General features: G+C 35.9%; 1 protein-coding gene across 8 annotated transcripts in view; it reads left to right on the plus strand.

Annotated features, from left to right (window-relative positions):
• LOC123563102 (glutamine--fructose-6-phosphate aminotransferase [isomerizing] 2-like) overlaps positions 1–24,655 on the plus strand; it is an 88,588-nt gene that overhangs the window by 19,067 nt on the left and 44,866 nt on the right. For 5 of the 8 annotated variants that reach the window (XM_045355693.2, XM_053528952.1, XM_045355688.2 and 2 more), the window contains exons 4-9: positions 8,768–8,893; positions 15,587–15,645; positions 16,059–16,190; positions 20,269–20,330; positions 21,531–21,610; positions 22,962–22,976. In XM_045355693.2, coding sequence (XP_045211628.1) covers positions 8,768–8,893; positions 15,587–15,645; positions 16,059–16,190; positions 20,269–20,330; positions 21,531–21,610; positions 22,962–22,976 — 474 coding nt within the window. Of the gene's footprint in view, positions 1–8,767; positions 8,894–15,586; positions 15,646–16,058; positions 16,191–20,268; positions 20,331–21,530; positions 21,611–22,961; positions 22,977–24,302; positions 24,330–24,655 lie in introns of all 8 variants that reach the window. The other 3 variants (XM_045355689.2, XM_045355692.2, XM_045355690.2) reach the window with 2 other exon arrangements.

Below are 24,655 nucleotides of genomic sequence, written 5' to 3' on the forward strand. Positions count from 1 at the left end.
CAGAACATGGGAATCCATTTCCAATCAATAACTTGAGAACCATTTGACCTAGAACCTTCAAATTTCATAGGGTGATAGGAGTTACAGAGTAGATGACCCCTATCATTTTTGGGGTCACAACATCAAAGTTCAAGGTCACAGGGGGCTGAACATAGAAAATTCTTTTCAAACTATGTAGGATGATTGGACATACTGAGTAGATGACTCCTACTGATTTTGGGGTCACTCGATCAAAGGTCAAGGTCACATGGGCCTGAACATGGAAAACAGTTTCCAATTCATAACTTGAGAACCACTAAACCCAGAATGTTGAAACTTTGTGGAATGATTGGACCAACCAAGTAGATGATTCCTATTGCAGCCAACCATCAGTGTCGCTTTGTCTTCCTGCCTATATAACTATGCATTGGGGGAGACATGCGCTTTTCTACAAAAGCATTTAGTTATCAAATAAATTGGCTTAAACTTTAAGTATTTAAAACACAGAAGAAAAGAATGAAATGTTTTTTGTAGTGCATCATACATTTTACAATGAAGTTTGTTTTCTTCTTTTTTTTCATCCAAAATTAGCATAATGATGTGTGAAGTATGCAAAATAGATTACAAATTAGCTTCTCACATCTTGATTCTTTTTTATTACCAAGTATTTGGAGTTTCTGTAAATCTTAAATGTAATACATGTAATAACTGAATGACTGCTCTTTTTTTCAAGAGAGATTCTAGCTTTCCAGGTAGGGTGGCATTTTACGTGGTGAAGTATTTACTTCTAATAAATATGAGCCGGTTACAATATACAATATTTTGACCAAGAGACATAAAACATTAGGGGATTGTTATATAGCATGTAAAGTTTGTGTACCTGGTGTTCTGTTTGCAAATTTTGCTCGTCCAGACCAGACTTGTGGTCCTTGATTTAGCAAAAATACACATAAAGTGCTCAAACGTTTGTGTTTCATATAATTATCTTGAAATATATTTCACCTAGAGTCTTGAAACCATGTACATTGACAGGATGTGGGGGAACCAGTGTCCTATGGACACACATCTATTTATGAGCTATGGTCCAGAGTTAGTCATCCCTTTTCATCGTCTATGTCTACAAATTTATAAATAGCATCTTTGCATGGACCTCTCAAGATTGTCCAACGGCAGTCAGAGCTACAAATAGAAAAGGGCTTTTAATGGCTTCTCATTAATTATAACTACTTTATGATTATTCACTGAAAGTTCAAAGCTTCTTTATGTTAACTCTTCTCATAATTTTTTAATGGGTCAGCTTCATTGCACTTAGAAAAAGCTAAGAAATGACAAAAAAACTTTAAACATCTTCTTATAAATTGTTTGAGGGATGTTTACAAACTTGGTCAGAAGCAGAAAGGTCAAAAGATCAAGGTCCCATTTGGGCCTGTTGTTCTCAAATAGTCCCTTTTTGATACATCATTGAAATCAATCGTATTATAATTTTAAAGGGTTTTTGTTTGATTTTTTTTTAGAGAAATCAATATTGTTAACACCATATCTGATTATACTGTAATAAGATTGAGCATAGCATTATCTGCTGTTTACTGTTAGACTTTCCTTTTACACACCTTTTTCTATGCAGGGAGTGGAACCAGGATGTCATTAATTTTTTAAATTTAATGACTGTTTTATTGATATATTTTCAAAACTTCCCCCAAAATATATACTTACGTTGAGATGATTGTTGCTCGCATGGGTTCACAGTACATTGTTTTCCTAGAAGGAGGAAGTTGTGTTTCCTTATCTATAATACCTATACATGACTCGGTTTGGGTTGCTCCCAAATGTTTGTATTATTTTTATAACCAGGAAGAACCTGTTTGTGGTATCCAGTATAAGAACTTCAATAGCATTGGTTAAATACTTGTATACTAGTACTTGTGTCCGCTTTAAATAACTATTGAAATTTCAGCTCTTAAGTGACGTATATATAATTTGTATACTTTATAATATTTACATATTAATAGGTTTATCATTGGCCTTGCGATATAGTTTGCTTATCATTTGTCAAATGGAATACTTGGCTCTGCAGAAAAAATTCCCCCAATTGCTCTGCAGGTGCTATTTTTCCATTATCTTTAACCAGGAAGTCTGCAGACGAGGACGTCCGACCAAACAAAAGCAAAAGAAATTTATAATGATATTGATTTAACAGATATTGCAAAGTTTGCTGACTGGGATCAAATAACGTTCTTAAATAAAAGAAATAGCTGATTATTACAATCTACAATATCTCGTAAATATTATGTTACATTCCTTTTTTTAATGTACAAAATACTTCAAAAAGAAATGAGGTACATCAACGCACAAAAAATATTTACACAAAAGAAATACTGATATCATTTCAAAATTCAGTGCTCGTTTGTATATATTTTGCCCTGTTAGATCGGCTATGATTTTTCTGTAAAGATAGCAGATCTGAGACCAGATTAACCCTTACCTTGCTAAATATCTACAATGAACTTGTCCATCCTTCAATTTGGACAGTACCATTGACTGTTAAAAGGGGTGCTTACTAAAAAGGTACTGACCGAATGGCGAACAGTGCAGATCTTAATCAGACTGCATGGATATGCAGGCTGATCATGATCTGCACTGGTTAAAAAGGCAGAATCAATCGTGTCCAGCATGATAAGGATTAACACTGATTGCTCATTATCTGAATGATTCATATTTTCAGTGCCGTCTTTAAAGATTTATGTCTTAACCTTTAGCCTGCTATATTTCTAAAATGGACTAGTCCATCATTCAGTTTTGGCAGTACCATTTATTATTTGAAGGGATGTTCACTGAAAATTTACTGACTCAGTAGCTAACAGTGCAGTCTTGGTGTGCACTGGTTTGCAAAGGCACTGAATGTAACTTTAAGGTAGTGTTCTGAAGTAATAAGTATTGTATTAAGGTATTGGACCCCTAATAGTAATGTTTAAAAAATGGCATTTGCTTGGTATATTCTTAAATTTGACCATATTTTGCACTGTGTTGCAAATTTTAAACAACTTTTACCGTGCCGTTTTTTTTAGCTCACCTGTCACATAGTGACAAGGTGAGCTTTTGTGATCACTCTTCGTCCGTGGTCCGTCGTCTGTGCATGCGTTCGTCCGTCCGTCAACAATTTCTTGTCTGCACGATAGTGGTTTCATTATTGATTTTATTTTAACCAAACTTGCACACAACTTGTATTACCATAAGATGTCGGTACCTTTGTTGAACTGGCCAGATCCCATAATGGGTTCCAGAGTTATGGCCCCTGAAAAGGCCAAAAATAGCTATTTTGACCTTGTCTGCGCAATAGCAGCTTCATTTATGATTTGATTTTAACCAAACTTGCACAAAACTTGTGTCACCATAAGATCTTGGTTCCTTTCTTGAACTAGCCAGATCCCTTTATGGGTTTCAGAGTGACGGCCCCTGAAAGGGCCAGAATTAGCTATTTGACCTTGTCTGCACAATAGCAGCTTCATTTATGATTTTATTTTAACCAAACTTGCACACAACTTGTATCACCATAAGATCTTGGTTCCTTTCTTGAACTGGCGAGATTCCATTATATGTTCCAGAGTTATGGCCCCTGAAAGGGCCAGAATTAGCTATTTTGACCTTGTCTGCACAATAGCAGCTTCATTTATGATTTGAATTTAATCAAACTTGCACAAAACTTGTGTCACCATAAGATCACGGTTCCTTTCTTGAACTGGCCAGATCCCATAATGGGGTCCAGAGTTATGGCCCCTGAATGGGCCGAAATTAGCTATTTTGACCTTGTCTGTAAAAAAGCAGCTTCATTTATGATTTGATTTTAACCAAACTTGCACACAACTTGTATCACCACAAGATCTTGCTTCCTTTCTTGAACTGGCCAGATTCCATCTTGGGTTCAAGAGTTATGGCCACTTAAAGGTCCAAAATCGACTATTTTGGCTTTTGCAGCCATATAGAGACTTCATTTATGGTTTTATTTGATACAAACTTCCAAAATATCTTCAACAACAATAAATTTTGGATTCCATGACAAATCAGATCCAGTCGTAGGTTCTAGAGTTATTTTATATCTGATACCTCCCCTGATTGTAATCAAAATGGATTTATATCCAGTAAGTACTTATAGGACTTAATTGAAATTTCATTATTGTTATTAGTTCGACTGAGACAATCAGGGTAGAAATATGGACTGATTTTATGTCAAATTAACTACCTTTATTTCAAATTAAAATGGGTATATCTCCGTAACTAATGAAGATACTGATCTGAAATTTCATTTATGCCACCATATTTATTTGGCAGATCCTTCATTTGTGGCTATATACCAATAAAAGAAATTGTTCTTTGTTTCATATAAAATTCAGCTACTTCAGACCAATTTTGTTACAGTTTCTAGATTTTCACTCCGTCGTAGACCTATTTTCCACAAGATATCCATACATTTGCTTCAAGAAAACAAAAAGAAAAAGGGTTGTTGAATAGTATGCAGTGAAATGCAAGTCAGCTGAAGTCAGGTACCCTCATATTGCCGCATTTCAGAAAGCGGTCCGCAGAATAAACACCCTACTTTCGTTTTCAAGTAAACAACTCGAAAACATGCGAGTATTAGCATGAAACATGTCCTATTTTATGTAAAATTCATTCCACGAGTGAAATAATGCCCATTTGGCCCCCGATTTACGCGCAAATGCGCGAAAAATGGAAAAATTAGGATCTATTTATTAGGGACTTCTTTCGACTACACCACGAAAGCACATTTTGGACCGAATTACTGCATTATAACCTATAAGAGATATCTTTTTATCAAATTTCATAATATTTTCATCTCTGTTTTCAAGAAAGATGTAATACCAAACATGTTAACAAGTTTCATTGTGAAAATTCGAGATTTTAGAGAAATATGGACATTTAAGTGAGGCCACCCCCTACCCATTTTCTGGGCTAAATTTAGGCTCTATGGTCGCTTCATTGTAAATTTTGGTAAAAGTTTCACCTGTATGCATTATTGTTCACTTTGATTCTGAAACATCATTCCGTCATGAATATGACTCAAATGGACGCATTTTGTGCATTTTCACACATTCTGGAGACAAAATATTGGCCTTTCTATTGCAGAAATTGCTGCCAAAATAGGCGCATCTACAGAAAATATGGTCAAAATTCAAAATTGTTCATATTTAATGATTATTTTGCATTGAAAACATCATTTTATAACATATACAATCGATTTATGACTATGAAGACTAATTGTGATGTGTTTCGAGAAAAGCCTTATTTCAGCTCTTATAGGCTATATACCAATAAAAGAAATTGTTCTTTTTTTCATATAAAATTCAGCTACTTCAGACCAATTTTGTTACAGTTTCTAGATTTTCACTCCGTCGTAGACCTATTTTCCACAAGATATCCATACATTTGCTTCAAGAAAACGAAAAGAAAAAGGGGTGTTGAATAGTATGCAGTGAAATGCAAGTCAACTGAAGTCAGGTACCCTCATATTGCCGCATTTCAGAAAGCGGTCCGCAGAATAAACACCCTACTTTCGTTTTCAAGTAAACAACTCGAAAACATGCGAGTATTAGCATGAAACATGTCCTATTTTATGTAAAATTCATTCCACGAGTGAAATAATGCCCATTTGGCCCCCGATTTACGCGCAAATGCGCGAAAAATGGAAAAATTAGGATCTATTTATTAGGGACTTCTTTCGACTACACCACGAAAGCACATTTTGGACCGAATTACTGCATTATAACCTATAAGAGATATCTTCGCAAATGCGCGAAAAATGGAAAAATTAAGATCTGTTTATTAGGGATTTCTTTCGACTACACAATGGAAGCACATTTTGGACCGAATTACTGCATTATAACCTTGTTCACTTACAATATTTTTTTTAATTACTTCCCTTTTACGTTACAATAAATAGCTTATTTTTAGTAACTTTTTTATTATTGGCCATAGGGAAAAACCGAGACCACTTTTCTGTGGTACAACATGGATGGTACCTCCAATTTTTAGGTGTTTTTTGACATATCTATACCTTGTAAGAATTTTTTTCTTCTTTTTGGTTAAATTTCTTCCCTTTGTTGTTCCTGTCCTTTGGATTTAGATATTTTTTCTGAGGACCTTCTTGTCCTCAGGTGCAATGATAACAGGTGAGCGATATAGGGCCATGATGGCCCTCTTGTTTGTAAATTTTGTATAATTAATGGTATTTCCTCAAGCTCTGGTAGAGACAAATTTCGATGTGATGGCCACTATCTAAAACGTTTGTAGAGAATTCATTACAGCATTAATTTTGATAAAAGAAACATCAAACTATTGGTGAACAATTATAAAACACAAAATAAAACTGTAAATATCATTTTTTTCTAGGGTGCCTCAAGTAAACAGATTTAATGAGACAGAATTCGAACTACAACATTGAAACATTAAGGTCGAATCCTGTGGGTCTATTTTGTATTTTGCTCACTTCATTCAAAAATAACCTTGGGGCAAAAGTAAAACCTACCTGTATTTCTTCCACAATATGTAATCTAAAGAATGAAGGCAAAATAGAGAAGTTTTACCGCATGTAACTCAGTATTTTGAAAGATGTCTAACTCTACCCCTCCTGATTCAGAGGTAAATTCACTTTGAACAGCAAGAAATCGCTTATAAAATGAAAATTTTCCACTTTTGTACAATATATCCATAATAAGTATTGAAAGAAATAAAAACTTACTAGTAAAAAAAGGAAAATATGGGAAAAAAAATTTGCTCCTAGTGGGGCTTGAACCTACGCCCCCCTGAAAATTGTAGTGAAAGTAGGTTTATGGTAGGAATTGAATACTCTTCATAAGGAGGTACTCCATTACGGGTCCAATACCTTAAGCAGTGTTTTTTTAGCTCACCTGTCACAAAGTGACTAGGTGAGCTTTTGTGATCGCGTGGCGTCCGTCGTCCGTCCGTCCGTCCGTGCGTGCGTTCGTGCGTAAACTTTTGCTTGTGACCACTCTAGAGGTCACATTTTTCATGGGATCTTTATGAAAGTTGGTCAGAATGTTCATCTTGATGATATCTAGGTCAAGTTCGAAACTGGGTCACATGCGGTCAAAAACTAGGTCAGTAGGTCTAAAAATAGAAAAACCTTGTGACCTCTCTAGAGGCCATATTTTTCATGAGATCTTCATGAAAATTGGTGAGAATGTTCACCTTGATGATATCTAGGTCAAGTTCGAAACTGGGTCACGTGGGGTCAAAAACTAGGTCAGTAGGTCTAAAAATAGAAAAACCTTGTGACCTCTCTAGAAGCCATATTTCTCAATGGATCTTCATGAAAATTAGTCAGAATGTTCACCTTGATGATATCTAGGTCAGCTTCGAAACTGGGTCACGTGCGGTCAAAAACAAGGTCAGTAGGTCTAAAAATAGAAAAACCTTGTGACCTCTCTAGAGGCCATATTTCTCAATGGATCTTCATGAAAATTGGTCAGAATGTTCACCTTGATGATATCTAGGTCAAGTTTGAAACTGGGTCATGTGGGGTCAAAAACTGATCAGTAGGTCTAAAAATAGAAAAACTTTGTGATCTCTTTAGAGGCCATATTTCTCAATGGATCTTCATGAAAATTTGTCAGAATGTTCACCTTGATGATATCTAGGTCAAGTTCGAAACTGGGTCACGTGTGGTCAAAAACTAGGTCAGTAGGTCTAAAAATAGAAAAACCTTGTGACCTCTCTAGAGGCCATATTTCTCAATGGATCTTCATGAAAATTGGTGAGAATGTTCACCTTGATGATATCTAGGTTAGATTTGAAACTGGGTTACTTGCGGTCAAAAACTAGGTCAGTAGGTCGAAAAATAGAAAAACCTTGTGACGTCTCTAGAGGCCATGTTTCTCAATGGATCTTCATGAAAATTGATCAGAATGTTCCTCTTTATGATATCTAGACCAAGTTCGAAACTGGGTCACGTGCGGTCAAAAACTAGGTCAGTAGGTCGAAAAATAGAAAAACCTTGTGACCTCTCTAGAGGCCATATTTTTCATGAGATCTTCATGAAAATTGGTGAGAATGTTCACCTTGATGATATCTAGATCAGATTCAGAAGTGGGTCACGTGCCTTCAAAAACTAGGTCATTAGGTCAAATAATAGAAAAACCTTGTGACCTCTCTAGAGGTCATATTTTTCAATAGATCTTCATGAAAATTGGTCAGAATTTTTTATCTTGATGATATCTAGGTCACATGTGCTCAAAAGCTAGGTCACTATGTCAAATAATAGAAATAACGACGTCGTACTCAGTTCAACACTGGGTCATGTGGGGATAGGTGAGGGATTCAGGACCATCATGGTCCTCTTGTTCTGGTTATCCTGGTTGAACATCACTGCTGTCATTTACCCTGTCCAATTCCATTACCTGTCTTAGAGCCCTTTACAAAATGCTTTAGGTCATGTGTGGGCAGTAAGTGATCTTGATCTGCACTGCTCGCAAAGGCAGAATCACTTTTATTGCCGACATCAGGCTAAAGGTTGAAATTCTGAAATGTCACCATTTTCTTAAATGGATTGATGTGACTTGTAGACAAATACACTACATGCATAAAATGGCACTCCTCAGGAGATATTCAAGCAAAAACAGAATTTTGCAAGAATCTTCAAACTTTTGTTTACAATTGTGTAAAAACTAACAGAAAGTTGTTTTATGAAACTTAGATTATAACATGTTTGAAAGACATCACTGCATCAACTCTATTTAAATGTTTTATTCTCTTTCAGAGGAAAATGGTTTATCAAGTACAAAACAGTACGAGATCCACTGTGGTATCGCACATACTAGATGGGCTACTCATGGAGAACCTAGCGAGCTGAACTGCCATCCCCAGAGATCTGACCCCAACAATGGTAGGTAGTCAAACTTGACTGTAACACTACAAGATTCTTTCATTAGTTGTAGGTGCAGGTGGGAATATTTGGCTTGAGGGTAACTGTTTAGTAATGAGGCTCTGCACCTTCAACCAGTGATTGAATCTTTCTTACATACCATATTCAAGAAATAATAGTAAAAGTAAAATCCAAAGAATGGATTTCCTTCAAGTACCTCTTTCTTATAGCAGCTTATTAAAACAAAGCACGGGAAATCAATGTTTGTAAACAGGAAAGATGTCACCAGGTTTCAAAGACAAATAACAATGTTTAGTTCCGGGTAAAAAATTGATTTTTTTTTAGTGCAGCGTAATGTTAGGTATTTTTGATAAAGTCAAGAAATATACAATATGGAAAAAAGAGGAATATCAAGGTATTTACTACATAAAGACTACATAAATATTCTACATATGTGTAGTTTGATATACTTTTTACAGCGCAAGAGTCATCTTACACCCCTGTGTGTAAGATGGAGTTTTTCATCACTGGTGAAAACACCGGTATGCAAGAAAGCGACATTCATTAATGTACCTACAGATTTTAACTTGACTGCCAAAGATACAGTTTCAGAAATACTGCAACAGGAAGTATTTGTGTTTTTGACTCCAAGAATCTGATTAAAAATCTATAATGCCAGGTCAATTTGAGGTGGGGAAATCACCTGTACTTTTTGTAGATATGAAGTAAATTTAGAAACCTGAGCTATTTCCTTTCAAGTCTGATATATCAATATAGTCCTGAGGTTGTGCAAACATGAGTATTTGATAAAAACCATTGTTTTTGCTCAGTCATACAGACCAACAGCTGTGATAAAATGCAGTGGTTTCTGTTCTCCGTGCAGTTGATTAATGTTTACTTTGCTGTACAGAATTTCTCAGTCAATAGCAGCTGCTGCTTGTAGAAACAGAAACGCACATTCTAATTATGGTCTTTATTTTATATCAATGGAATATTGAGCTATTCAGATACCTTAAAATTAAGTCCTTTTGCTTCTGTTTCTCAAGGTAATCTAAAGTAAGGAAAGAAAAATAAAAAAAGTTAAAAATATCTGGTTGGTAGTCTGACTAGCATTTTAGCTGTTGTGAAATCAGTATAATTCATGGTCTAATTTTCGTGGATTTTGTGGTTGAGTCAGTCCATGGAATCTCTATAAAGGTATAAAATTTCCATTCATTTCATGTTCAAAGGTCAAATTCCACTAATTCATATTCCCACAAGGTGTTTGCTTTGGCCAAAACCACAGAAATTTCATGTTGGGGCCTATGAAATGAAATGATTTCGCATGAGCACAGTGTGCCCTAGGTAGCTTGATCCCAGGGTAAGGCCAGTGTATTCTTGAAGCTTTCATTGAAGACAGTTATACAAGTGAAATAACTTGTCCTCCACTTTTGATTCATGATGGGAAGAAGTCAGTTACTTGAGGGGTAACAAGTTAGTACTGACATGCTACCCTAGACCATATAGGGTAACGGAACATCATTTAGGAGACTGAAATAAAGGTAAAGGTTTCTCGTTTTAAACCTTACCCTGCTTAATTTCTATAACAAACTTGTCCATCTTTCAATTTGGACAGTACCATTAACTGTTAAAAGGGGTGCTTACCAAAATTATACTGGCTGAATAGCGAACAGTGCAGATCATGATTAGACTGCATGGATGTGCAGGCTGATCATGATCTACTCTGGTCGCAAAGGCAGAATCAATCATGTCCAGCATGGTTAGGGTTAACAATGAAAGTCTCCATCTGGAATTGGATGGAACTACTTTTTTCCAGCTTACAGCTTGGCAGGTGTCGTCATATTCACTGCCCTGTTTTATGCTATATGTAATGAATGATACACAAAGATACATGCATATGTTTGATTAGCATAATTTGTAACAAATGTATCTATTGTTTCATTGGTCAGTTGTGTAAACAAACTTACTTGAGCAATTTATAGAATCCTCAATATTAACTTTGAATTGAATTACCTCTCATGATAAAGTTTCACAAATTTCTACACAACTTGTTAACATCTGACTTCCAGTTACACATTTTGAAAATTCCTCCTTGTAAGATCAGTTGATCTAATTGGCTGAACTTGATCACATGGTATTCCCAGTCTGATGCTAATTGTTTTCTGATGTGTTTAAAATCCAACAGAAAATGAGTGTTTTTGCAGAGTTAAAACGACCAGAAATATTTATTAGTGCTACATTTTCGCAGTGTCCTTGAATATTCCATGAACATTTTGTAGGATGTCCAGAGTGATTTCCAGAGATGTTCGTGGAAAATATTTGCAATCACTCTGGACATATTATATAACTTGTGACTTTTTCCATACTATAGTTTTGCATTTGTCGGCAGTTTATCCACAGTTACTCTGGAATATGTACAGCTGGGTCAGAGACCAGTCATTGCCAGTACTACTTGAAACAATTTTTTTTCCAATTTAAGTTATCACCTAGCAATTTAGCTAGAATATCAGTTAGAACTGGGAATCTAATGTAGGTCCCTAGCTCTGTTGTCTAACCACTGCACTGCTAACTCCAAAATACAGTTTAAAACTGTTATATCAAACAAGTTATGACAGAATGTCACAAGGTTCTTTTACACTGCAGTATTCGTCAGTGTACTCACCAGGTTTTGCTAATGTTGCTTAATTACAGTACATCTGTTCAACATGTGTCACGTGTAGAGGTATATTTTGTGTGTAAAATATGTAAATTCAAACTTGACTTCATTACTTCAAGAAATACTTGAAAAGAAAAAATATTAAATTATTTCTGTCTGTTTTTGAGAAATTATTATTTGAAAACAGTCCTGGTGCATACTATATGGGACAGACTTAAATGTTGTATGTTGATTCTGCAATAGGAGTCATGATACTTTAACTCCCATGTTGTTGGGTAGATACAATACCTGACAGTAGAGATTTACTATATCTGAACTGAACAGATGTCCTATTCATAAAAGATATTTTTCAGGAAGAATACATGACCTGTCAATATTGTTATGCCTTCAGGTAGGAGGTTTCGGAAATCTATATTTTCTTTGTCTAACTTTACTGAGATATAGGAGGAAAATGTGGGCACTTACACATCTGCCAGGATTTAATCTAGATCATCATTTTTTGTTTGTCAACATTTTTGCAAGTGTTAAGAACAGTAAAAGATTTGGTCCTTTTGTGCTGTATACACAGTATGGGAGAATGGAGGGATGAAGTTTATACCAGACCTGTCAACAAGTATCTTTTCAGAAATGCACAAAACATGGTCTTGAATATTTTTCTTACATCTGTCTAATATGTCATTAAGACTACCACCTCATACAGTTGTCAAAAATACCGTCTCCTAGGATCATCATGACTGTCATATCCTTGGGTCAGTCATGACAGAGAATACCACCTAGGGCCACAGTGAATACCACCACCTTGGGCTATGGAGACTATAGACTACCATATAGGGTTGTTGAGATCATTGCCTCATTTGATTGTTAGCACTTAGTGATTTATCACATCCTAAACTTGTGAAAACTACAATTTCCTAAAGTCATGGAGATTACCAGCTCCAAGTGTAGTTAATACTACTGCCTCCTTTGGTGATAAAGGAGGTGATAGAAACTTCCAGCTTCTAGGGTCATGTAGACTACAACCCACTAGGGTCCTTGAGAAAGCCACCTCCTAGAGTCATTGAGATTACCACCTTTGAGGGTTGTTGATACTACCACCTCCTCAAGATTAACACCTACTTAGGTTATTGATGCAACCACCTCTTTGGGTCACCAAGATTAACACCTACTTAGGTTATTGATGCAACCACCTCTTTGGGTCACCAAGATTAACACCTACTTAGGTTATTGATGCAACCACCTCTTTGGGTCATCAAGATTAACACCCCCTTAGGTTGTTGATACAACCACCTCTTTGGGTCATCAAGGCTAACATGTCATTGGTTCATCCAGACTCACACTTCTTTTGGATCTTCAGGAAGATCATCAAGGCTAACACCTCTTTGGGTTGTCGAGACTAACACCTATTTAAGCAGTTGGGTCTACCATCTCAAACTGTTCAGGTTTTTGGTCATCTTGTGCACTCTTGTATTAAAAAGGTCAGAGATGCATTAAAAAGGTCAGAGGGACACAGTTATGCATTAAAAAGGTCAGAGGGACAAAGTTATGTATTAAAAAGGTCAGAGGGACACAGTTATGCATTAAAAAGGTCAGAGGGACACAGTTATGCATTAAAAAGGTCAGAGGGACACAATTATGCATTAAAAAGGTTAGAGGGACACAGTTATGCATTAAAAAGGTCAGAGGGACACAGTTATGCATTAAAAAGGTCAGAGGGACACAATTATGCATTAAAAAGGTCAGAGAGACACAGTTATGCATTAAAAAGGTCAGAGGGACACAGTTATGCCGCAAGAGAATTTCTCAAACTTATTGCTCCATTGACCAAGTTACAGAACTGCCTAACACACACTACACGTGTACATATTGTAAAACAAAACAGTTTTCTTATTTTTTATGAGGGATGTTCAGAAATTTTGAAGAAAGCAGTGCTACATATTTATTTTAAATGCAAGCATTATTGTAAAACTTATACAATATATCCAGTAACCTTTCTGCTAACAACTTGTGTGACATTATAAAGTTCAAAGTAAGGGGTAATCAAGTAAATATTAAAGTCACATGCTATTTGCTTAATCAACGTTTTGATGTCTTATATATTATGACATTTATATCTCCTAAAGCAATAACATCCATATGTGCAGTAGGATTCATATAGCTCCCGTGATTTTTCCTTTGATTTAGCTCACGTGATTTTTCCAATTAAATGTCCTCACTGTCTGAAAAATTCTGACACTCCACGGCATGCTCTGATATAAAAATGACATCACGTGAACATCCAGAAATCTATGCATATACTGAACAATACTAAAAAATCTTGAAATCTTTACTTAATGAGGAAGGTGAGTGTTTTAGTAGACTAATCTATAAGTGAATTTAAACATTTATTAGCCATTAAATTTTAATAAGGTATGATATGCCACTACATTAGTTTGTTTTATGATTATCATTGAGAAATAAATGACAAAAGTTCTAACATTTATATGTATATCAGTTGAATTTATTATTTAGGTGAATACACCTTGATATCTGTTTGACAGTTAATATCCTGAATGATAAAATTTATCAAAGAAATAATTTATCCAAAAAAGTGATTTGTTGTTGAATAGATTCATTGTGTAGAATTCAGATGCGAAGGAATTATATCACGTGAGAGCAGCACGAGGGATATAGTAATAGGCATCTGAACGACAAAACAATGATTTTATTTAACTTTAATGCACTGTTTTGATATACGTATTTTTATGCCCCCGAAGGGAGGCATATAGTTTTTGAACCGTCTGTCTGTCTGTCGGTCTGTCAGTCTGTCGGTCTGTCGGTCTGTCCGCAATTTTCGTGTCCGGTCCATATCTTTGTCATTGATGGATGGATTTTCAAATAACTTGGCATGAATGTGTACCACAGTAAGACGACGTGCAGTGCGCAAGACCCAGGTCCGTAGCTCAAAGGTCAAGGTCACACTTAGACGTTAAAGGATAGTGCATTGATGGGCGTGTCCGGTCCATATCTTTGTCATCGGTGGATGGATTTTCAAATAACTTGGCATGAATGTGTACCACAGTAAGACGACGTGCAGTGCGCAAGACCCAGGTCCGTAGCTCAAAGGTCAAGGTCACACTTAGACGTTAAAGGATAGTGCATTGATGGGCGTGTCCGGTCCATATCTTTGTCATCGTTGGATGGATTTTCAAATAACTTGGCATGAATGTGTACCACAGTAAGATGACGTGCAGTGCGCAAGACCCAGGTCCGTAGCTCAAAGGTCAAGGTCACACTTAGATGTTAAAGGATAGTGCATTGATGGGCGTGTCCGGTCCATATCTTTGTCATCGATGGATGGATTTTCAAATAGCTTGGCATGAATGTGTACCACAGTAAGACGACGTGTCACACGCAAGACCCTGGTCCGTAGCTCAAAGGTCAAGGTCACACTTAGACGTTAAAGATCATTTTTCATGATAGTGCATTGATGGGCATGTCCGGTCCATATCTTTGTCATTCATGCATGGATTTTAAAATAACTATGCATGAATGTGTGACACAGTAAGACGATGTGTCGCGCGCAAGACCCAACTCCGTAGGTCAAAGGTCCTAAACTCTAACATCGGCCATAACTATTCATTCAAAGTGCCATCGGGGGCATGTGTCATCCTACGGAGACAGCTCTTGTTTTTACTCTAACTTATATCAAAGGGTTATTATCTGCATCCTAGAGACATCCAACAAATAGTTGCTTGTTTTCAGCAGTTTCCTTTTCTAGTGTGGTGACGTAATAATTGTGACGTATTAACAGCGATTTTGTTGTATAATAACACACAATTTCAGTTTTCTTTTTTAAATAGGAATTCAAAATAAAGTAAAAATAAATATCTGATTATGAAGAATATATTGAAGCAGATATCGATTGACATTCTGACGTGTACAGGTACATGTATGGAATATTGACAATGTGTATTGTCATATATGTACATTAGAATGCAGGTATGTGATGATTTTCAGTCATGTTTCTGTAAAAACGTTTTAAGTTTTAAAATTTTCATTTTTACTTATTTACTTTTCAGAATTTCTGGTTGTGCATAATGGTATCATCACAAACTACAAAGACATAAAGTCTCTTCTGGTATGTATACCCTTCTTTCACTGTAGACCTTTGTTAACTCCATAATTATGAATACTTCAAAATGATTTAATTTTGTTCAGATATAATTGTTTTAACATGGTTTTGTTTAAAATGGCTGATTTGTGGAAATATAGAATCTGATATCAAATTTAAATGAAAACTTGTATTTTGTTCTGTAGGACTGCACAATCTGCTGATTGATACTGCTGTGAAAGCCTTCAAAATCGATTCCCATTAGAAATTATTTAAATAAGAACTTTTCATATGTAATAGACATTGTTTCTTCGTTAAAAAGCTTGATACTGTACAAAGTCTGTCAGCAGGCATGTTCTGTTAAATATTTATACATTGACTAGTTATGTAGTTTATACATTTTATATGAAACATGTTAACAACTGTTGGTTATTTTGCAGGAAAACAAAGGGTTTGTGTTTGAGTCTGAGACGGACACAGAAGTGATAGCCAAGTTGGCCAAGCATGTTTATGACACATACGTTCATGATGGAACGTTCAGACAGGTTGTGGAGATTGTTATACAGCAGCTGGTTAGTACCTATAGATACAGTCAAATCTGTCTTAACCTTTACCCTGCTAAATTTCTAACATGGACTGGTCCATCATACAGTTTGGGCAGCACCACTTATTATGTCTCCAACCCCCACACAACTGGGGGAGACATTGTTTTTGCCCTGTCCGTCCATCCATCTGGCAGGCCATCCGTCGGTCTGTCTGTCACACTTCATTTCCGATCAATAACTGGAGAACCATTTGACCTAGCATCTTCAAACTTAATAGGGTGGTAGGGCTTATGAAGTTGACAACAGCTATTGTTTTTGGGGTCACTGTGTCAAAGGTCAAGTTCACAGGGGCCTGAGCATGGAAAATAATTTCCGATTAAAAACCACTTGACCCAGAATGTTGAAACTTCATAAAATGATTAGACTTGCAGAGTAGATGACCCCTATTGATTTTTGGGTCACATATTAAAGGTCAAGGTCACAGGGACCAGAACATGGAAATCCATTTCCGATCAATAACTTGAGAACCATTTGACCCAGAACCTTCGAACTTAATAGAATGATAGGACTTACAGAATAGATGACCATTTGGGGGGGGGGTCACTCCATCAAAGGTCAAGGTCACAGGGGTCATCTGCCTGTCACATTTCATTTTCGCTCAATAACTGGAGAACCATTTGACCCCCAAACTTCATTGGGTGATAGGGCTTACTAAGTAGATGACCCCTTTTATTTTTGGGGTTACTCAATCAAAGGTCAAGGTCACAAGGGCCTGATCAAGGTCAAGGTCGCAGGGGCCTGAACATGGAAAACTGTTGCTGATCAATAACTTGAGAACCACTTGACCCATAATGTTGGAACTTCAAAGGATGATTGGAAATATAGAGTAGATGACCTTTATTGAGTTTTGGGTCACTTGATCAAAGTTCAAGGTCACTGGGGCCAGAAATTGGAAAACCATTTCTGATCAATATTATTAAACTTGAGAACCATTTGACCCAGAACCTTCAAACTTCATAGGGTGAAAGGACTTACAGAGCGGATGACCCCTGTTGATTTTGGTGTCACTTGAGCAAAGGTCAGTGTCACAGGGGCCTGAACATGGAAAACTCTTTCCGATCAATAACTATAGAACTACGTGGCCCAGAATGTTGAAACGTTTGCTCCTGTCCCCTATTGACTTCTAGCCTATTACTACTATGCATTGGGGGAGACATGCTCTTTTCTACCAAAGCATTTTCTAGTTATTCAAAGGGGTGTTCATTGAAAATTTACAGACTGAAAAGCGAACAGTGCAGACCATGATCAGCCTGCACAGACATGCTGGCTGATGTTGCAAAGGCAGAATCACATGCCACCAGCAGGCTAAAGGTTAACGAATAGCTGCCAAACCAGAGTTTTACTTTGGTTTTGAAGGTTTTTTTTTTCAACACATTTATTACAAAATTTTCTTAAAGATATTTGTGTTGTTTTGATGTTGAGGCCATCATAACCAGCTAGACTAATATGTCGGTCATCAAGTTGTAGAGGGTTCAGGGCTCGAGCTAGGGAGCGACTTGAGCGAAATAGTCGCTTTGTAGCTCCCCACTTCGCTCTAATCCAACATCAAAGCGAAATTCAAGTCGCCCGATTTTTTTATTGACACACCTCCAGTTATCCGCTATCGGCCTGTTGACACTTGACTGGAATACACGAAAGCATAATTTAAGCTCCGCCTACTTCAGATTACGGAGAAGTGCAAAGGTGACACTTGTTTTGTAAACTGACTGTTGATAAACAAAGCAGTAGGGATTTATATTACATAAGCTTACACATTCTTTTTGACCTTTAGAAAGTATCTTACCGTGACCAGGTCGAGTAATTTCCTCAAATCCACTTAATTTTACTCGTATTTTTCAAAACCCAAACTTTAGAAACATAATATTATCACTGACACTTTCTGTGTATAAAATAACGTAACTGAAATTTACGCAAATTTTTGACACCTGCCATCAAAAACTGGGTTAAACCAGTTTGACAACTGTTTCTTTTAATGTGTGCCGACACCAGCATATCAAAGAGACACCAGCAGATCAAAGAAGACGTGTATTCTGTGTGATGTCATAGTGATGTCACTGCCATTGACATGTATTTAATTCATACTGTACACTTGTTATTTAAAGTCACTGACTTTGGGGGCTTGATTTATTTTTTGCTGATATGGAATTAACTTTTTTTTTAAATTCTTTTCATATTTAAAGGGTTTTCTTCGTTTGGGCAATCATTGCAAGGGTGAAAAAAAACTTGAATTTGCAGTTTAAGCACATTAGATTCACAAGGTTTAAAATGATAAGAAAACAAAATCACTGACATTTTCAGTGAATTTGTTATTTACTTTAAATTAATAAACAAAGACAGGAAATAATAAAAATAGTAACTTATATTAAGCATAATTAGTTCCTTTTTCAACTTGCATGTCATGGTGCTAAAATCTTTCCCATTTTCAAGCCCGCCAGCTTAGCTCAGTAGGTAAGAGCGTTGGTCTACGGATCGCGGGGTCGCGAGTTCGATCCTCGGGCGGGGCGTATGTTCTCCGTGACTATTTGATAAACGACATAGTGTCTGAAATCATTAGTCCTCCACCTCTGATAATTCATGTGGGGAAGTTGGCAGTTACTTGCGGAGAACAGGTTTGTACTGGTACAGAACCCAGGAACACTGGTTAGGTTAACTGCCCGCCGTTACATGACTGAAATACTGTTGAAAAACGGCGTTAAACCCAAAACAAACAAACAAAAACTTACCCATTTTCCCTAAAATCTCGCCACTTCTCCCTAAAATCTCGCCACTTCTCCCTAATCTTAGCTGAGGGAGAAGTGACTTCTCCCTAAAATCTTAGCCTAGCTTAAGCCCTGGGGTTATATCTATATTTTGTTCTCATAAGTGGAAATATTGAGGATATTATTATATTGTACTGAAAGAAGAATTTTACATCTTTGCTGATAAAGACCACAGAAGGCCTCTCTTGACATTGTTTCAGACACTTGTGCATTAAAATACTTTTAATGTTTTGTTGACTTAGTTTAATTATGGTATGGTATACTGCCTCTTTCAGGCCAAAAATGACAAATTCCTTACATTTTCCATAATTTTAAATTTTAATGTGAGTCAAAATTGTAGTAAAGTACTCTGTTTCTTTTGATAATTCTTTCTCTTTTCTTTTCATATATATATATATGCCTTGATGTGATAACAGGTTATTACCCTTACATTAGAGGTCACTCTGTATTACCATAAATTATTCAAGCATTTAAAATACTTTTTATTATGTTCATCAGCTTTCAAACGGAGATCTTTGAAGAAAAACGTCTTAATTTGATCTGATAGTTCAGGTGGAACATATTTATATCTAACCAAATTTAAAAGCAAAGGTTACGAATATCAGTTTGTGTGAAGCAGAAAAATTTATTTGCTCATTTCATGCATTATTGATTTTAACAATGATTATACTTTTAGTCATGTGCAATATAAGTTTTCAAAATTCATCTAACCATTACTTATATTAATTCAATGTAAACTTATTTACTTTTATTTATAAATTATTTATATTTTTTATGCAGATTATATTTTAATGATACGATTGTGCTGTATAGCATAGAGGAAAAAAATGGACAGATGAACACAATTTGATGATTATATGACTGGTCTCATTTAAGAAAAGTACATCTGTACTTTCATTTGTGCATTACTTTCAGAAGTGATTGGGTATTATTCGCTGGTTTATTATGAATGTAAAACCATTTCAAATGATAAAAAAACCCATTTCATATAACAAGAAAGAACTACTAGCAGTAATGTTTTAATGTTGTGAATTTTGTCTGTTGTCTATTAAATCTTAACATAAAAGTGATTCAAAAAGCAAATAAGTGAATTGGAAAAAATGATGTTTATTGTACATATTTCTTAGAATATTGTTGATTTCGTTGGGTTTAACATCACCACAGTTGGAATATGTGATTCATGATAAACACTAATAATGTGTTAACTTGTATGAAAGAAAAGTAATACAGGCATAAATATCTTTTATATTTGTATAATATTTCATACTGGACTGTGTATATTTTAGGAGGGAGCGTTTGCCCTGGCATTCATGAGCTCAAACTTTCCAGGAGAATGTGTAACAACAAGGTAATATATGATTTTTTTCATATAATAGTTTGAGTTAGAACTATGAAAGGTAAATGTGCTGTAAGAAGTAAAGTTTGATTTTTATCGAACATGTTGAAGCACACAATGCTGTGATTGGATGAAGAATGGAACAGTTAAAGCCTTTCAGATAACATTATATTTAAATATGTCTGATAAAATTAAATATGGTTATTATAAAATCTATATTTTGAGTGACCTTTACATTAGTCTAACCCTTACCATGCTGGACACGATTGGTTCTGCCTTTGCGACCAGTGTAGATCATGATCAGCCTGCACATCCATGCAATCTGCACTGTTCTCTATTCAGTCAGTATCGTTTTGGTAAGCACCCCTTTTAACAGTTAATGGTACTGTTCATAGTGGTGGACAAGTTCATTAAAGATATTTAGCATGATGAGGGCTAAATACAGTGAGATGGATGAAGGTAAGATGTCTAACTGGCTCTTGAATGCTTCTAAATTTAGAACATATTTAGACTTGTGCAAAAATCCTCATGTGTCAACTTTCAGGGGTGCCATAGAGCTGTAGGGTCATAACACTGTGACATCTTACATAAATTAAGACCATAACACTAGGTCAAAGGTGTGTTACCTTATATTAACCGAGAAAAAGCAAGATCAGCCGAGGGTGTTACCTTTTATTATTAAATCTATATTTATAGTCCTTTCCATTGGTCTAGATGTATTCACATGATCAATGATAAAAGGTCATATTGACTCAAAGGCGGAGCCAAAAATACTTATTGACCTCCAGCTGTGATGTCATCACGGTTTGACATCAAAACAATGCGACGTCATACACAATTTACCACTAAAATGACCAAAGGTTGCAGATACTTGTATTTAATGTTTATACTTATGAGTAGGCTGGATTTAATAATAAAACAATTGTTGCCTTTTAAGTTTGGTCGATATGGGGATTTATCAACCTGATAAAAGCGATATCAGCTTTATCAGGTCGATAAATCCCCATATCGACCTCACCTAAAGGCAATAACTGTATAATATTAACAGATGAAAAGAGATATATCAGCTGAGGGTGTTACCTCATATTAACCGAGGAAAAGAGATATCAAGTTCAGCCTGCACACTTGATCAGTATGTCTTTTCCAAGGCCTCTAAATATTTATATTGACCACACTATAATGCAGTGATGCTGTATATTATAATTTTAACAGACGTGGCAGCCCATTGGTGATTGGTGTAAAAACAAAAAGCAAGCTATCAACAGATCATATTCCTGTGTTCTACAGTAAAGGTAATTGTCCGCTTTAATACAATCTGTTTCAAAGTTAGCTTGAAATGATTTGTTTCTTAAAAGTTGTCGTTGTTTGAATTTCTTCATACATCATCATAGTCAGTAGCGCGTCTTTGCAAAGATGTACTATCATTTTGGAATACAAGAAGGAAAGTGTTTATTTCAAAGGCTTTTACCCCAAAATTTAAGCTTTTATGTCACAAGTCATTCCAGGTTATATGTGCTGGTTTTGAAGTATACAGTCATTTTTACCTTGTTAAAAAAATTTAATCGTGTGTTCCCCACATGTATTATCTTTGTTTGAAAGTAAGGTTGTGACCGTTATGTTATTACTTAGTTTGATTTCTTATGTTCATTTCAGTAACAAGTTAGTCTGCGATTCTGTGTTAGTATACCGGTGATGTTACCAGTTGTATTCAGAAATATTTGTTGCAATCCCCAGTCTCTAGTAATTTAGTAAAGATGTTTCCTGTAGATGATCCCTTAGTTTTTGGGGTCAGTAGGTCAAAGGTTAAGGTCACAGGCTCCCAAAACTTGAACATGGTTTCCGCCCAATAACTTGAGAACCATTGGACACTGAATCTTCATTCTTGATAGCATGATCAGACTTTTGAAGTAGATGACCCATAGAGTTTTTTTAGGGTCTATAAGTCAAAGGTCTTGGTCACAGGCACCTGAAACTTAAAAATGGTTTCCACCCAATAACTTTAGAACCACTTAACCCAGAACTTAAAATCCCTGCACCATGATTGAGCTTATGAAGTTGATGACCTTGAGTGTGGTTGGAGTTGTTAGGTCAGATGTCAAGGTCACAGGAGTCTGAACCTTGAAACAAAAGTCTGCCCTATAACTTGAGAACCACTTAATTTGGAACCTTTAAACTTGACAGCATGATTAGGCTTATGGAGAAAATGGCCCCTATTGTTTTGGGGGTCAGTAAATTAAAGGTCAAGGTCACAGGGTTTAAACCTTTAAAATGGTTTCCGCTCAATAACTTAAGAACCACTCGACTAAAAACCTTCAAACTTGAAAGCATGAGTGGGCTTATGAAGTAGATCACCCCTATTGTTTTTTGTGTCAAAGAACAAGATCACAGGGACTGGAACATAGAAAACTTATTTCTGTATGGTAACATGAGAATCACTTCACCAAAACCTTCAAATTTTATAGCATGACTGGTATAAATGAAGTTCTTGGTTGCAACAAGTAGGTCAACATAACGACCTGACATCGCGGCATCTGTTCTTTAAAATTGACTCGATTTGATTCTTAAACATAAAATAATTGTCACAACCTTAATTTGGATATTGACATTAACATATAACATTCATGTATATGTTGTTTTGTTTAGATCATCAACAGAAAGGTAATAATCCATGTGGTGCTATATTTTCTGAACTTTATATTTCACAAGGTTCTATTCTTTCTGAACACATAGTTCACCATGAGGTGCTCATACTAGATTAGATTTACCTTGTGGAATAAAGCCAAGATCTGTTTGTCCACAATTCAATAAGTGAATTGTGCTGGCAGAGAGAATGAGGTGCCTGTAACGTTGCGAAATACTTCTGCAGAGCTTGCAATATTTCCTTGTGTATAACTACACCAATATATTAAGTGTATCTAATTTTTATTTACCTAAAACAGAGGGAAATTCACAACATACAGCTTTTTCTTCAGTGGTTGGTCTCTGTCCGACTGCAAAGCTTTCTTCTCTAAATGAGCCACGCCATGAGAAAACCAACATAGTGGCTTTGCGACCAGCATCGATCCAAACCAGCTGCGCATCCGCACAGTCTGGTCAGAATCCATGCTGTTCATTTTCAAAGCCTATTGGAATTAGAGAAACCGTTAGCGAATAGCATGGGTCCTGACCAGACTGTGTGGATGCGCAGGCTGGTCTGGATCCATGCTGGTCACAAAGCCACTATGTTGGTTTCCCATGGTGCGGCTCAAATTCTTAGTTTATAAAGTTGCAAACTCAAGTGACTTCCAAAGCAGTAATTCAAGAATTACAATTTGGCTTGTGTAGGCCATACTGCACACATTCCTGTTCATTAATTGTTCTGTCCAATAAATGATATCTTGCCAGTGTCCTATACCTGTCCATTTGTTGTTCATAGAAAAAGTATTTGCTCCAGCTATGACAAAACAATTACCAGTTCAGTTATGACCCAAGCATTAACCATAATTTGTCATTCTTCAGTTACACATGTTTGTGCTCAGCCATCACCAGGCCCCATAATATTTGTGGTCAGTTCATGGTACAACAGGCTTGGCACAGTGAATATCTCTAGTTTTATGATTACTTTAGCATGACCCAACTATTGTTTCAATTTAAAATGCCTCAGCCAGTCTAAGACTTACTTCCAGTCCAAATAATTTCAGCCATGGACCAATAATTACTCCCTAATACAATAATACATCAGTCATGGATCAGTGATTCAGAAATATTTATCATTTTTTAATAAATTGATTCTGGTTTATGAGATATCAGCTTGTTTGTAATATTTTTCAAGACTGCATGTCCGGAGCTTTTCAGGGTATGGTATTTTGTTAATAAAGCTGTAACAGTATGAAAACAGCATGATCTGTACAATTTAGCTTCCATACAATGCTGACTTCGTAGCTGTATTTTGGAAACACTATGACACATATATCATTCATTTCCTGATTTCCTTATATCTTTAAGACCATGCAAAGAGTGGAAGCAGAGAAAGTAAATGGCTTTATTGTGTTGGTATAAAGAGTATATAGTATTGTAATGTGTAGATAATGTGTAGAGAAGCTGACAAAATCAAGATGACTGCATGATAATATCTGCATGTTTTTTTCCAAACATTTTATTTTCATTTTGTAGAAAATCTGGTTAACATTTTGTTTGTAGAGTTTACAGTAATTTCAATGAACAGATTAAGAAAAGGGGTCTTCTGTTATTAAATTGTGACCTCAGGGAATGACATGATGCCAAAAATGATCATAAATCTGTCATTAAGTTTTATATAACCAGTGTCAGTTTATTGTGTGTGTTTTCTCTACCCCTTA

This window comes from Mercenaria mercenaria, chromosome 2 (assembly GCF_021730395.1).
Source record: "Mercenaria mercenaria strain notata chromosome 2, MADL_Memer_1, whole genome shotgun sequence".
Taxonomy (NCBI): Eukaryota; Metazoa; Mollusca; class Bivalvia; order Venerida; family Veneridae; genus Mercenaria; species Mercenaria mercenaria.